Genomic DNA, 14,481 nt, shown 5'->3' with positions numbered 1-14,481 from the left:
AAGCAGCATCTAGGAATAAAACTTCTTTTTTTAATATATTTTATTGATTTTTTTTTTTTTTTTTTTTTTAGAGAGAGGAAGAGAGAGGGATAGAGAGTTAGAAACATTGATGAGAGAGAATCATCTATCAGCTGCCTCCTGCACACTCTTCACTGGGTATGTGCCCGCAAGCAAGGTACATGCCCTTGACGCTCTATCCACTGAGCCAAACCGGTTAGGGCTGGGAGTAAAACTTATTAGAGAATTAAATTTCAACTCAATTTCAGACCCTCCAGACCTTTCCTCTTAGGAGGAGTCCTTTGAATCCGCATCACTGCCTCATGCCCTCCTTCGGTTTCCTGGCATTCTCAAGTAGGGTACTGGGAAGGAGAGAGAGAAAATGCCAGGGGAAGGCCTCTGGGATGCTTCAGATCCAGAAGATTTGGGCCAGAAAGGCTTCAAATCAATTACCTCCATCATTTCAAAGCTCTTGATCCCTCTGCCATGACCCAATCCACCCTACACTTTGTGTGGTTTTAAAAGAGATTAAAAGAGCTCTGGCTGATTTGGCTCCATGGATAGAGCGTCTGCCCAAGCACTGAAGGGTCCCGGGTTGGATTCTGATCAAGGACACCAGTCAACCAATCGATATGTCTCTCTTGCATCCATGTCTCTCTCTCTCTCTCTCTCTCTCTCTCTCTCTCTCTCTCTCTCTCTCTCTCTCTCTCTCTCTCCATAAAAATCAATGGGAAAAATATTGTCAGGTAAGGATTAACAAAAAAGAGATTATAAAGGGGGGATGGAGACAGATGTTGGCAGATGAAGAGATAGAATTAGAGGGATAGATGCAGGAAAGTTAATTTTCTGGGGGGAGGGTGAAATTAATGGTCATTTGGGATATATAAATGACATAAGAAAACCCATCTAGAATATGACTGTAAATTTACTAGGAGTCCTTGTACACGTAAAGCAGGTGCATTTTCTGGTATGGAGATTATGCCTCGATAAAGCTGCTAAAAGAAAGAAAATTTAAAAAAAAAAAAAAAAAAAAAAAAAAAAAAAAAACACTTATCTGGGACTTCTTGCAAGTAGGTTTTGTGAGTGTGGCCACATCCTACCAGTTCTGTGCGTCTCTCCACATCTTATAAAGGGCGACGGAGCCACGACGGAGACATCCCTGCTCGCTCTCGCGCCCCAGCCCTTCTTTCTTCTTTGTTCAGGCTCTGCTTGCGGAGGCACAGGTCAGGACAGCGTAGCTGCCCTTGGTCTGGGTGCTGGAGCAATTAGGGAATTAGGTAGGCTGCTGATTTCACACATACCCACCCACCCCACCCCACCCCACCCCCAAAAAAAGAAACCAAACCCACAAAATAAGCATTATGCGCCCTCTTCCCTCCCCAGGCACAGGTCCATTCCTCTGTCTTGTCCCTCAGCACCTTCTCCTTCCGCACCCTCAGGTCCTGCAGTGCTTTTAAGTCATGCCATGAGTAGGTTGAGCAGTAAGCAGCCAACATTGTAAAGGGCCCCTGGAAACTAAATATTACAAAACAGAGCAAACGGCCCAGCAGAACCATCCAGTTCCTAGCCATCAGAAACCCCATGATGATCACATATAAGTTTATCTCTAAAATTCTGAAAGATGGGGGGCACTTTGGCTCCTCTCTGGGTTGATAGGGAATTTTCTCTCTTCTGCAGAAGACACATCTAAAAAAAGAAAGAAGAAAAATATACTTTTTTTTTTTTTGAGGTAGCATCCGTCCTGAGCCAGTGGCTGGAAATAACAGCCTAGCTAGTCCTGTTGTAAGCTCAGAGCTAGTTTAGTTTTCTGGACTGTTCCCCACTTTGGGAAGGTTGCCTCAGTCCCCTCCACACAGGTCAGTGTCATGGGGGCTCCCCTGCATCTGGGAGCCCACTCCGTCTTGCACCTGCATGCGTTGCCTGCTTCCCTGACTCCCCAGCAGGCGCAGCCCCGCTCGGAGGCTGGCCCGGCGGCTGCCTGTGACCTTGCTCCCCCTCTGCATGGCTCCCCCGCTGCCCCAGCGCGGCCTCACGTCCCCCTTTCTCATCCTCTCCGTTTCTCCAACCAGATGGCTGCCCTGATCTGTGCAACGGCAATGGGAGATGCACACTGGGTCAGAACAGCTGGCAGTGTGTCTGCCAGACCGGCTGGAGAGGGCCCGGATGCAACGTTGCCATGGAAACCTCCTGTGCTGATAACAAGGATAATGAGGGAGGTGAGCAAGCGTCTTCTAATTCCCAGCCCCTCAAGAACAGAGCATGGCATCTATATGGTCGTCACGAGTCGTTTTTCCTGAAAGATCTCCCCTCTACTATTGTCAGATGTTGTCGTGACATTTCCTTTGAAGCAAACGCAGTGTCCTCGGGCCAGTAGGGGCTCCTGGGGACATGGGCTGCAGGCGCCGGGGTTGGATGTGGCTTTGGATTTTCAAGTTCATGTGCACAGAAAGGTGGCAGGGTACTGGCTCTGCCTTTGGGTAACCCATCCTGCCAGACCCTTCAGGCTGGGAGTTACAAACACATCTCTGCGCTGGTACCAAATGCGCTTCTCGCTGTGCTGAGCTGTCTAAGTGATGCATCCCTTCCTACAGCCCTAAGGGATGTTATTTCATAGATGAGGAAACTGAGGTCTAGAGAACAGTTACATATCTGTCTAAAGATAATTCAGACACAGCCCGGCAGGTGGGGCTCAGTGGTTGAGCGCTAACCTATGAACTAGGAGGTCACAGTTCGAGTCCCAATCAAGACACATGCTTGGGTTTCAGGCTCGATCCCCAGTAAGGGGCGAGCAGGAGGCAGTCAATGAATGATTCTCATCATTGGTGTTTTTATCTCTCTTCCTCTCTGTTCCTCTCTCTGAAATCAATGATAGATAGATAGATAGATAGATAGATAGATAGATAGCTCAGTCACTAATAGTAAAATTGGGGCCAAACCCAGCCCGGACTTCAGAATCCACGTTCTAACCAGTGGTTGGCAAACGACAGCCAGCTTTTTACAGGTCTAAAAGCTGAGAATGGTTTTTACATTTTTAATGGTGGGGGGAATCTAAAGAATAAAATTTCATGACAAGTGAAGACTATGCGGAAATGACACCTCAGTGTCCATATATAAAATTTTACTGGAACATAGCTACTTCCACCCCGGAGGTCAGCCCTGAGTGACCATGTGGCTGACAAAACCTGAGCTATTTTTCCTCTCTGGTGTTATTTTACTGGAAAAGTTCGCCGACCCCTGTTTTAACTTCTGAGCTGAATTTTCCTGTAATTCCCTGATGGAGTGCTAAGATTCTGGAGCAAATAGGAATGTGGTAGAATATGGGCCACCTGAATTCCTGAGAACAGCATGCCATGTTCCCCGAATGTGAGTAAAGGTGTGGGACCCACCAAAATTGTTCCCGTGTGAGAGGACCCATGTGTCCATTGTTGGATTTAATGAAGGTGTGTGTGTCCCTGCTCTGTGCTGATCCCTGCGCTCTGAAATGTCAACCCCTACCCAGGAGGTCAGCCCCAGGGGTGTCCAGGGGGAAGCACTGTCCCTCTGGGGGATGACTGAGAGTGTGAGACACTCGGTCTTTATAGTCCTCCTCCTCTTACTAGACACTCTGCAGTTTCCACAATGTGTCAGTGCAGTCGCACACGTATGTAACTTGTACATAAAGAAACATACCTACACAGTAGAAGTGCACCAAACAGTCACAGAGCCCTATTCATTCATTTCCCTTCCTGAAACAGAGCCAGAACAGAAGGCACTTAACATTCATTTTTGAGTGAGGTGAAACATAACTACCCAATACGTATGTGTTTTTTTAAGGGTGAGGTCCACCTCGCACTCCTTTCCTGTAGGGTTCCCTGTTCTTGCTCCCGGTCCCTGGTGGTTTCACGGAGCCTAGCAGTTGCTTAGACCAGCTCCTTCCTCTTCTGGAAAGAAGCTGCTCTCCAGGCCCCTTCCCTGTTGCAGTGTCAGCAGCTGAGTGCTGAGCCAGAGGCTGGATCCGCACATGGTGGAGGGGGACTCAGCCTCCCCAGGAAGCCTTGCACAGCCTCCATCCCTCCCGACCAGCCCTACCCCTGACCCAGGCTCCCAACAGGAGGAAACGGAAATCCCCAGCGTAGAGCTGTTGGAAGCATGGTGGGTGCTTCCTGACTCCCCAGTGGGCACAGGTCAGGGTCCCTCCCAGCGGGCAGAGGCAGGCCACAAAAGCCAATGAGGCGGTGATTATGCTAAAGACAATCAGAGCCTTGTTGTGGGAACCTCCCAAGAAAGTCATTAACCACCAAGAAAAAAAACAAAAACAGGCTCTGCACAGTGTTTATAAAAAGAAACTCCCAGCTCATTCAGAGTTGCTGGTGTCAGGTGAGACGCAGACACAGATTCTCTCTCACCTGGCAGAAGCAATTCACAAGTAGCTGAGTTCTTTTCTGGGCGGAGATTCCTCTGTGCAGAGTATCCTTTTCGGTGGCTAATTACTTCCCAGGGAGGTGTGCTAAGCACTTGGCTGTTTATTGATAAATATTAAAGTTACTCCTCACCTGCTCGGGATCCAATCCTGCAGCACACTGATGGAGTCACTTGTTTGTGTTTTTTTCGGGTGTGGGTGGGAGGTTCTGCCCCAGGCTCTGTCCTGCTTGGAAGTTCTCAGAACAAGTTTTAAACGTGATGGTGGGTTAGAGCAGGCACCCTGCGAATGTCACACCCCCTTCCTCCCAGCAGCTCCAAGAAACACATTTCTTACGCATCTAGAGATGGGGGAAGGAACAGCACTCTCCCAAAATGAGCTGGGAGAGACCAATCATTTTCCCACCTAGGAGCACTTTACTTTTTTTTTTTAATTTCAGTTTAATGTGCTAGATAGTGATATTGTTACAGAGAACTGGAATAATCAAACAATGCCAGAGAGTTTGGAGTCACACTTTATTACGCTCGAGTCCAGAGGAAAATTCTGGGCCCCAAGATGCAGGAATTTTCCCTATTTATATGTTTTTACCTTCTCTGTCTCCCAAATATGGGGTGTTTCCGGCCCCTTTTGCAAGTTCTTAAAGGGTCCCTATCTGCTGGGGCCTTGAGACCTCAACCAAAGGCCTGGCCTGGCGCCAGCACTAATAACTTTGTCTGGGGAAGGTTTATGGCCTCTCTGGAATGGGAGTAGTCTTATTTTCCTTCTAATTTAAGCAAGCAAGCGTTTACAAAAGCCAAAATAGCAGGGTTACAGTTTCAAACAGCAGTTTTTATATATAAGATGGATGCTTCAGAATAGCCCACAAAAGCAATGTATGCTGCTTCCCTACCTCCTTACTCTTGTCACTTTCAACATCTCCCAACACCCCAGCCAGATGACAGCTAACTTAACCTCAGGAAGCCCTGGCTGATCCAGAAGGGCCAAGCTTTGCCTGCCGTGGCCCCAAAGAAATAAGTAGAAACAGTTCAGACACACCAGCAAGCAGACCGCCTTAACAGTGAGAAGTCTCCACGTGCACTGCTCACCCCAATTTGAAAAAGAAGAGACTCTGAGAAATATTTTTGCTTACAGAAGGCAAATACCAGCTCATTAAAGTCTGAGAAAGCACACAACATGTGCAGCAAGTGACAGGCGAATAATATTTAATTATCACCGCCAAGACCGAGGTGTGAGCTTTGGTTCCTCGCCGCCAAGGGAAGGAGAGAGGGTGTGGACTTCCTCTAAAAGTGGGAGCCGGGAGGTGGGGAGGTGTTGTTAGACTGTCTTGCCTGGAGTGACAGTCCTTACTCCTTCCCTACACCCCTTTATCACCCCGAACTCTGTGTCAGGAGCCCCAGCCCTCTGTCTATGCTAAGCCCAACTCCTATCATTTCAAGCCAGCCTGGGGAATCTGCCTGAGGCTCCCACAGAATCCTGTCCTATCCTATGTCCTCTCCAGTCTGTGGGTGGAGTCCTAGGGGTTAAGGGGAAAGGAGAAAACCTTTTCTAAGCTGAGCCTATCCACAGGTCACCCTGGCATCACGTACCCCTTTCCTATGCTCGGGGCTGTCTTTGTCCCCCTCTGTTCTGCTTCAAGACAGCCCTGAAATTAGACCTCTTCTTCCTTCTCCTGTCACTTCCTTGGTTTCAGAATCGGTGACACTAATATCATGGGGTTAAGAGCCTGGAGTCAGGAGGCAGTCTTGGTGTCCTACTTTTGTAAGTCATTGTGCCACTCAAAGCCTCGGTTTTCCTATCTGTAAAAATGGGCTTCATGGGGCCTCCTCCATTAGCGGACAGGTTGGATGGCTCCGAGAGAAAATGTATGCAATACATTTTACAAGTGTCTGGCTCTGAGGTACCTTCCTGTGTTGGCTGCTGCTACCTTTCACCTCATTCGTATTAATGTTATTTTGTAGAACAAATGCTAAATCCACATAGATGGAGCTCAACCAACAGTATTCCCACAGCACATAACCCCTGAGGTTCTAACAAGGGTGCATTACACTTTGGTGTTGCATAACCATACTGGAGAGCTGGTTTAAAATTTAGATTTCCAGGCCCTCACCTTTCAGGTTCCTATTTATTAAGTCACATATGGGATCCAGGAATCTGAATTTTGACCAGGCACCCCGATAATTCTGAGGCACGTAGTCTGCAGATCGTGTTTTGTAAAAAAATTGTTTAAATAATGGTTCCCCATGGTGGGCCGACCCAGCCCAATAACACAGTGCCTGCCCCAAACACCTACCCCTAGAATTCCCAGGAAACAGGAGTGAAGTGAGAAGAGGGGAATTTTATTTCAAGAAGAAATGAGCAATTGAAAAAACTGTGGACCTATTTTCATATTTACTTCCTGAGTGAATAACTTCAGTATACTTTAAAAGTGCTCCGTATTCCTAGTTGAAGAGGTGACTGATGTTTGTTTCTGAATTTAAAAAGTGTCATTAAGTGTGAATCCATCCATCCATCCATCCATCCTTAGCCATTCATGGTTTACCAAACATTTGTTGAGCGTTTACTAAACATTAGACTTTGGAAATACTAAGACAAATATGACACGTGTCCACAAAGAGCTCACGTCCCTCTAAAAAGATAAGATGGATAAGCATGTTATTATTATTATTATTTGAATCCTGTGTGTGAGGGGTGATGGCGTGAATCACCTTAGTGCAGTAGGAGTGTAGGGAATCGAGGGTTGTGGAGTGAGGTGGCAGCCACAGGACAGGAGAGAAGGCCTGTCACAGTGGTGAGCCCAGCGTCTTCAGCCTCCCTGGCGGACCCTCTAAGCCTCAGACCTGAGTGATCAGTAATCCGAGGTGAGGACCCTCTACCCACCAGCAGCTTTCACATTTCTCTGCCTGAACTGAGGACTCAGAACAGCATTTCCCAGCCCACCTCCATCTGCGAGGCCTGATTCCTCATTCTCCCAAGGAAGCTGCCTTGGGTGGAGAGATGAGGATGCTGGCCTGCGCTCCGCGCACTCCAGCCAGCTCTAAATGAGGAGGAATAACACTGGCGTCTGTCCAAAGCTCTTGGAACAGACGAAACCCTCCCTTTGCCCACTGTCTCCTCTCTCCCCGCCCCATCCCATAACCACCCAAATTGGTTTGACATGATTCAGGGATGCTATTCCCGCATTTATCTCAATTGTTAATTAATAACTCACCTTGTCGGTGCATTGCGCAGAGCCAAGCTAAGGACTTCAGGGGCTCTGGAAGAGTTATGGTTCTCAAGTCCAAATAGTCTCGTTTCTTCATTCGGTGAGAGATAAAGCTTGGTGGGCCCATTGTAAATGCCTTGATTAATGTGTGCAAATCATGTTGATGGATTGGTTGGGAGGGGGACCGCTGATAAGGGCGGCAGTGCTCTATTAATTGGGTTGGATTGAGGATTCCCCTTGCAGTCCAAAGACCTGTGTCAAATGTAGCTGGAGCCATAAAGAGAGTCCCCGATGAGCTCCCGAGAGGAAAGCAGTATATCTAATGCTTCAGAAGAGAACTTGGCCTTGAGGCCACTGCCAGATCTTTCCATTGAAAGTAGATCTTTGACTTTCTGGGCATACTTGAGTAGAGAACCTTCTGTTTAGGAAACTAAGAGCTGGAGTTAACTTTTCTTTTATTCTATTGAGGTTAACCAAAAATGATTAGAATCCATGATTTTGCATATAAAAACTATCACCAGTAAGATTTTTGAGGGCTGGCATGGACCGAGCACTGTGCTGAGCTCAGTACCGACCTGGGTACTGGGAACAGACAGGTCTCTCTGCAGCTGCTCCTCCCTCCCCCTCTCTTACTCCCCACGGCAGCCAGAGGGAGGGATTTAAGTTATAAATCAGATCATGCCCTCCAATCATTTCTGTTTCCCCTTGGCCTAGAGGGCCTGTGACAAGCATCCTCTGCCTTCTCTCTCACTAGCCCAACCCTTACCCCCATAGCAGCTCTGCTTACTTGATCTGGCCCACCTCCCCCTCCTGCAGGCGCTAAGCTTATGCTACGATCAGAAATGCTCTGACCACCAAAACCGGTTTGGCTCAGTGGATAGAGCGTCGGCCTGCGGACTGAAAGGTCCCAGGTTTGATTCCAGTCAAGGGCATGTACTTGGTTGAGGGCACATCCCCAGTAGGGGGTGTGCAAGAGGCAGCTGATTGATGATTCTCTCTCATTAATGTTTCTGACTCTCTATCCCTCTCTCTTCCTCTCTATAAAAAATCAATAAAAAAATTTTTTTTTAAATGCTCTGACCTTGGCATTCGATGTGACTGCTCCCTCTGGTCACTCTCAGTTCTCAGCTATAATATGGGCTCCCCAAAACAGACTGTCTTCACCTGGGAAGTTCCCCTCTGCCTCTCCGCAGTCTCAGCAACGTCACACTCCTAACTCAGTCCTTCTGTCTGTCTTGTATGTTATCTTGGCTTCACACTAGATGTCAGTCTGGGAGTCTATTTCATCTTAGGTTTTCCATCTCACAGATAAGGAATCAGAGGCTTAAGAAGGTGACATTCAAAATAGGCCTTTCAGTTAACCACCAGGATGGACTGTGTGTCCACACGGAAGCCAACTTCTCATTTCTCCTAAAACGGACGAAATGTGAGGGCTGCTTCTGAAGAAGGGTCAGACAGGTTCAGCATCAGTGGTGTTGTCAAGAGGCCTCAGAGAGTCACCTCAATGATGAGACGTTCCCATTGAAAACCGCTTCCCAGGACATGTGTTTGACCATGGAATCTGTTCATAAAAAAACTAAGAAGTGTTTAAAGTTTCTGAGTTTACCTAATGTAGCATCTTTGGTTTTTTCTAATCAAGTCTTTAGTAGTTTAAATGGTTACTCAGTGTCTCTTAAGGGATTATATTATCCCATGATTAGATAACAAATCAAATATTCATCACGAAATTATGATTAAAATGCACAATCTATTAAAAAATGTTAATAATTTAAATCACTTTGGACTTAGTTTAGGGAATTAAAGGATCAATACACAGGCTTAGCTGGTGGCCAGGAGGTAACATTTATATCATTAAGGCATGTTGCCTTGGCTGGAGAAACTACCTGAATTGTAACAAGTACCCTCTTAGTTTCTGGGACCAGCACTGGAATTAAGGTTCAAGAGCCCTGAAGCCCCATGGCTAGCTCTGTGGCTCCCACAATGCTCTCCTTCATACCAATCAGTGGTTCTCAGCCAGGGGCAAGTTTGCTCTCTAGGGCAGCAGTCTCCAACTGGTGTTCCACGGCCACTGGTGGTCCTTGAAATCCGAAAGGTTGGCGACTGCTGCCCTAGAGACATTGGCAATGACTGGAGATAGTTATGAGTTACTATAGGGAGGTCAGGAGAAGGTACTACTGGCAGCTAGCAGATGAAGGCCCCAGGAGGCTGCTAAATACCTGATATGCAGGGGGCAGCTCCCATAACAAAGAATGACCCAGCTCAAAGGTCAACCAGGCCAAGGTCGAGAAATCTGAAATAGACATTAACATCATACAAGAACACACGTGAGGGTTCAGATGGTCCCAGAACAGGGAGTGTCCTCTGGCTTCATGTCAAGAACATGAGATCATGATGCATGGTGCACCTACGAGGGGCCAGGCCTGTGCTGCGACTCTACCCACATTGCTCAAGTAAATCATGACAAGAGCCCTAAGGGCCACTTAGATCCTTGACATAGAAGTAGAGACCACAGTGCAAAGAGGTGCAGAGGCTTATCCGGGTCCCTCTGCTGAAATACAGCCATGCCCTCACTCAGAACCCAGGTCCAGAGCCCCCTGGTGGGCCCTTCCCAGCCCATGTGTCAGCCCAGGATCAAGCAAGGCAAACCAGAGTGCTCAGCACCCTCGGGCCCCTCAGAAACGCGAAGTCTGCAGCATTCTGAGCAGTAGCACCGGCGTGAGCTTTTCCCCCTGTTTTGGGGAGTGCATTTTTGCCACAAAGTGCTTACACAGCGCAATGCCCGGGGCCGGCAGGAGCAGTCGCGCTTGAAATCGCCAGGCATTCTCCACGGCACAGCAAGAGCAGCTGCCCGGGGCTGGTGCTCGTGTCTTTGACTTCCCATCTCCTCAGCCAGGAGTTCTGGGGCATTGGAGCAGGGCCAGCACTGTGTGGCCAAACGTGAATCCAAGAAAACCGCAAGGTATCCCCACAGCTCTGTGCCCCGTGCTTGCCTCTCTCCCACTCACAAGGCTGAACATCTCCAAAGGAATTCCCTCTCTTTTCCAACCCTGGAACTGGGTCGGCATCAGTGTGCCCAGCCCATTTTCTGGAGCCCAGTGACCACCCGCACGGAGGGACACCACCTCTTCCGTTGATGGCATCGCGGGGTTCAGGATGTCAGATGCAGAAAGGCCAAAAGATAGAGTCCCCAGCAGCAACCAAGCCCAGAGAGGGAAAGCGACTCCTTCCAATACAGAACAGGACAAGTCTGGGCTGGAGGCCTGGCTCCCTGGTTCTAAATTGAGCACTTTTCTCCATGCCACGCTGCCCCCAAAGGGGCCAATCACCTCCCTGGCATCGCTGCTTTGATCTGAGGTCTTTCTCCAACCAACCCAGCACCTAGATGAGGATGAGTTGGGGTGCCTGTCCCCCTGAGAGTGACGCCTTCTTTAAGTTGGCGCCTTATGCTCCTCGCCCCAAATCAGCCACGCTCCGAAATCATTCATTTGGCAAGTACATGCCAGGCCTCTCCTCTGCGTGGGTGAATGAGACTCAAACAGTGCCCACAAAGAGCCCAAGGACTGAGTGGTCAAACCAGCCGTGTTTGAAGGGCCAGTGGAAGAAGCAAGGCCAAGGGCTAGGGCAGTCCAGGCCAAGGGCATGGCTCCCCGCAGGTCAGGCTGGAGTTGTGAAAGCTCTAGAGGAGTTAGATAAGGAGTTAGCAGGGAACTGTGGACAAAGAAAAGGGCAAAGGCACAGAGGCCAGACAGCAGTGAGTGTTTGGGGACCCCTGAGAAGTGGGTGCCTCTAGGGCGTGTGGAATGTGCAGGGGGTGCAGCAGTGGAAGCGGGTCTGGGCAGACAGGGCTTGTGCGCTGTGCCGGGCAGGGTGCAGTGTACCCCAAGGAGGTGCTTTGCCTTCCTCCACTAGCTTCCTGGCTCTAACACGGCAACCACCCCCCTTCCCTCAGCTTGAGTGATTCCCAAACACACATGCGCACAGCAGGGAGAAAGAGCGGCCTTTCTCTGTGTTTCCTCCACGGCACGAGTGCGTTCTCTCCCCGTGGGCGGAGGAGACAGCCCAGCAGGGTGGGAAAGAGGATTTGGAGTCGGGTTCATGTCCCAGCTCCTTTACCCATCAGCAGGTCTCGTTCTGTCCCAGCCTCAGTGTCACCCTCGGTGCATGGGGCTAATAATAGGATGCTGTGAGGTGTAGTTGATGCAAAGCACCGGAGTTCCCCTAAGTTAGTATCACAGAGTGCTGGGCCAGCTCCCGGCGTTTCTAGCAAGTGCCCCGGGGATGCCCACACTGGAGAACCGCTGACTGGCATGGTGCATACCACATCGAGGGAACTCAAGTGCCAGCAGTGATTGCTCCGAGCATGGCAGCTCTGGGCCGCCTGCTGGGGACAGACAGGCCAGAAGCTCCGTACCCTGAGGCGGTGGCAGCTTGATTGACGTGTGGACCCTGGGGGCATCCCGGGGCTCACTGAAGTCTCTGCCACAGAGATGCGGCTGTGGAGGGGGCTCAGGGCTCCAGCCTCCCAGGTCCCCCCTCCTCTTTGAAGAGCTTCAGGAACAAAGAGCTTGTAGGCTGGGAGAGGGGGTGGCAGCTGGCCCTGGGCTCTTGTCCTCAGTGGCATCTCTGCTTCTCCCGTTTCCCCTCAGGTCAGTGGTCGCCTTGGCCAGCAGCCACTGTGATGCCCTTACCGCTGGGCCCCGAGGGCACTGGGGTCGGGCCGAATTGTGTAAATTCTGGCTCCGGTTCCTACAAAGAACCTAACGTGCCCAGGCCTCTGTTCCCTCACCTGTACACGGAACAGCAGCACCAGCCTCATGTGAGGTTGGACTGGAACATTCATAGCAGGTGCCTTAACGCCACTTGATTTCAATGGCAGCTCTAAGCATGAGAATCTCCCTCTATAATGAGGCTCAGAGCTCTACAAACACACACTGCCCCCAGTCAGCAGCTCAGATTAACATCATCTCGTCAGAACATTTCAAAATGAGAAATCCGTCTTTTGGTCTCTGTTCTAACCTATCGCCCTCCATCCCACACCCACCAGCCCTGGCCTGGGTGGCTCACTGACCTGTCCTGTCTGGTCTGCATGGGGCCACAGAAACCTCTGCAGTAATTGCCGACCTTTAGCAGCAGAGGATTCCATTTAAACAACAAAGAAACGGAGGAGCCAGCCAGCTGCTTGTCCAAGGTCAGCAGCAATGCCCTGGCTTGGAAACTCAATCCTCCTCGTTGTAAATGTCCTGCCCATTCTCCTCCCAGATCTGTTTTCTGAACGTAGTTACATATCAGATTTGCCAGGGAGACCAAAGGGAAGTTCAGATAGTTGGGAAGGGGAAGGGGGATCACTCATAGAGCACCCAGCACAGGGGAGCAGATCCAGGGAGAATATTCCAGCCTCCCTGGGGAATAGTCCCCCGAGTTTTGGCTCTCCGATGCACCACACCAATGCTTTCCCTTTCCAACTACACCTGAGGTCTTCCACGTCTTCCTTTGTGCATTTTGCTGGGAAGATCTATGTCTGGCTCCCTGTCTGGCCCCTCCTCTCTCTGTTCCTAACCCTTAAGGCCACAGTTCCTTTATGTCTTTCCATCTCTGCCCACAGCATGCCACCAACCTCTCTGGGCCTCCAGCTCCACAGAGCCGTCAGAGGAATCCTCCTAAAAGTCAGGCCAGGTCCCACCCCTGTTCACACCTCCCCAGTGCACCTCACTTCCCACAGGGCACCTCACCTCCCCTGTTCACACCTCCCCAGGGCACCTCACCTCCCCTGTTCACACCTTCCCCCGGGCACTTCACCTCCCAGAGGATGGCACCCAGGCTGCAACAGTGGCCTCCTTTGGTCTGCAGGAGAGGGTCCCTGCTTCCACTCTGATCTTGCTCCTTCCCTCTAGCCCTCTCCCTTCCACTGCCCAGTATCCACCATCTTATTGTTCCTGTAACTCACACCATACACCCTCCTCTGGGTATTTGCACCTCTGTAATCTCTTCCCAGAATGCTCTTCCCCAGAAATATTTCCATGACTTGTTTTCTTGATTCTTTAGGTTTCTACCCAAATACCATCTCCTCTCCCCCACACACACCACCATCTAAAACAGCAAATTCCTTCCCTTCTCCATCCCTTTCCAAACCTTTGCCCAGTTTACTTTCTTTCAAAACACTACTAACTCTAACAAAGTCTTTTATACATTTACTAGAGGCCTGATGCACAAAATTCATGTAAGAGTAGGCCTTCCTTCCCCTGGCTGTGGCATTGCCTTCCCTCTGGCACCCGGAACCCGGGCTTTCCTCGCAGCCCTGGCTTCATCCAGAAGGTCATCTGGAAGGATGTCTGGTCTAATTAGCATATTACATTTTCATTATTATAGACTAGTAGCCCATCGCACGATATCATGTGCAGTAGGCTGCCGGCCACTTCCGAGGGAGCTTGGGGGGGGGGGGGGGGGACTGCAGCAAGCTGGCGAGAGTCACGCTGCTTCCACAGGAGCCATGTGGCTTCCACAGGAGGCAGAAGCGAGCTGCTGGCACCCACGGGAGCTGGGAGGGACCTGTGCTGCTTCTGCAGAAGGAGGGCCTACCGTCTCTTCTCTGGGCCTGCACTCGGCCTCAGAGTCTGCAGGGTCAGCTCAGGCTCCAAGGGGCCAGCTGGAGAAGGGCATGGCAGCTTGCCTACCCTCCCCTCCCCCGTCTCTGTCTCCGTCTCCGCTCCAGGCCTCACATGCGCATGCAACCTCCTCCTGTCTGGTCGTGACCCGTTATGGAGTCCTGGCCTAATTTGCATATTTCCTCTTTATATAGATAGATTGTTCAATTGTCTATTTTCCCTCTAAAGTCTAGGTCCCTAGCTGCAGGCTCCCTCTGTCTTGGTCAACTCAGTATTAGATG

The 14,481-nt window shown here is 50.0% G+C and overlaps 1 protein-coding gene across 4 annotated transcripts in view; it reads left to right on the top strand.

The window, feature by feature from the left end:
- The window catches only part of TENM2 (teneurin transmembrane protein 2), a gene marked incomplete at its 5' end in the record, with an annotated part of 1,050,472 nt that overhangs the window by 955,593 nt on the left and 80,398 nt on the right, over positions 1–14,481 (top strand). For all 4 annotated transcript variants that reach the window (XM_084884006.1, XM_084884004.1, XM_084884005.1 and 1 more), the window contains one exon: positions 2,067–2,213. In XM_084884006.1, coding sequence (XP_084740132.1) covers positions 2,067–2,213 — 147 coding nt within the window. The remainder of the gene's footprint in view (positions 1–2,066; positions 2,214–14,481) is intronic.

This window comes from Pipistrellus hanaki (assembly GCF_964339955.1).
Source record: "Pipistrellus hanaki genome assembly, chromosome: 5".
Classification (NCBI taxonomy): Eukaryota; Metazoa; Chordata; class Mammalia; order Chiroptera; family Vespertilionidae; genus Pipistrellus; species Pipistrellus hanaki.
The sequence above is the reverse complement of the archived record's forward strand: the minus strand, read 5'-3'. Positions and strand labels throughout refer to the sequence as shown.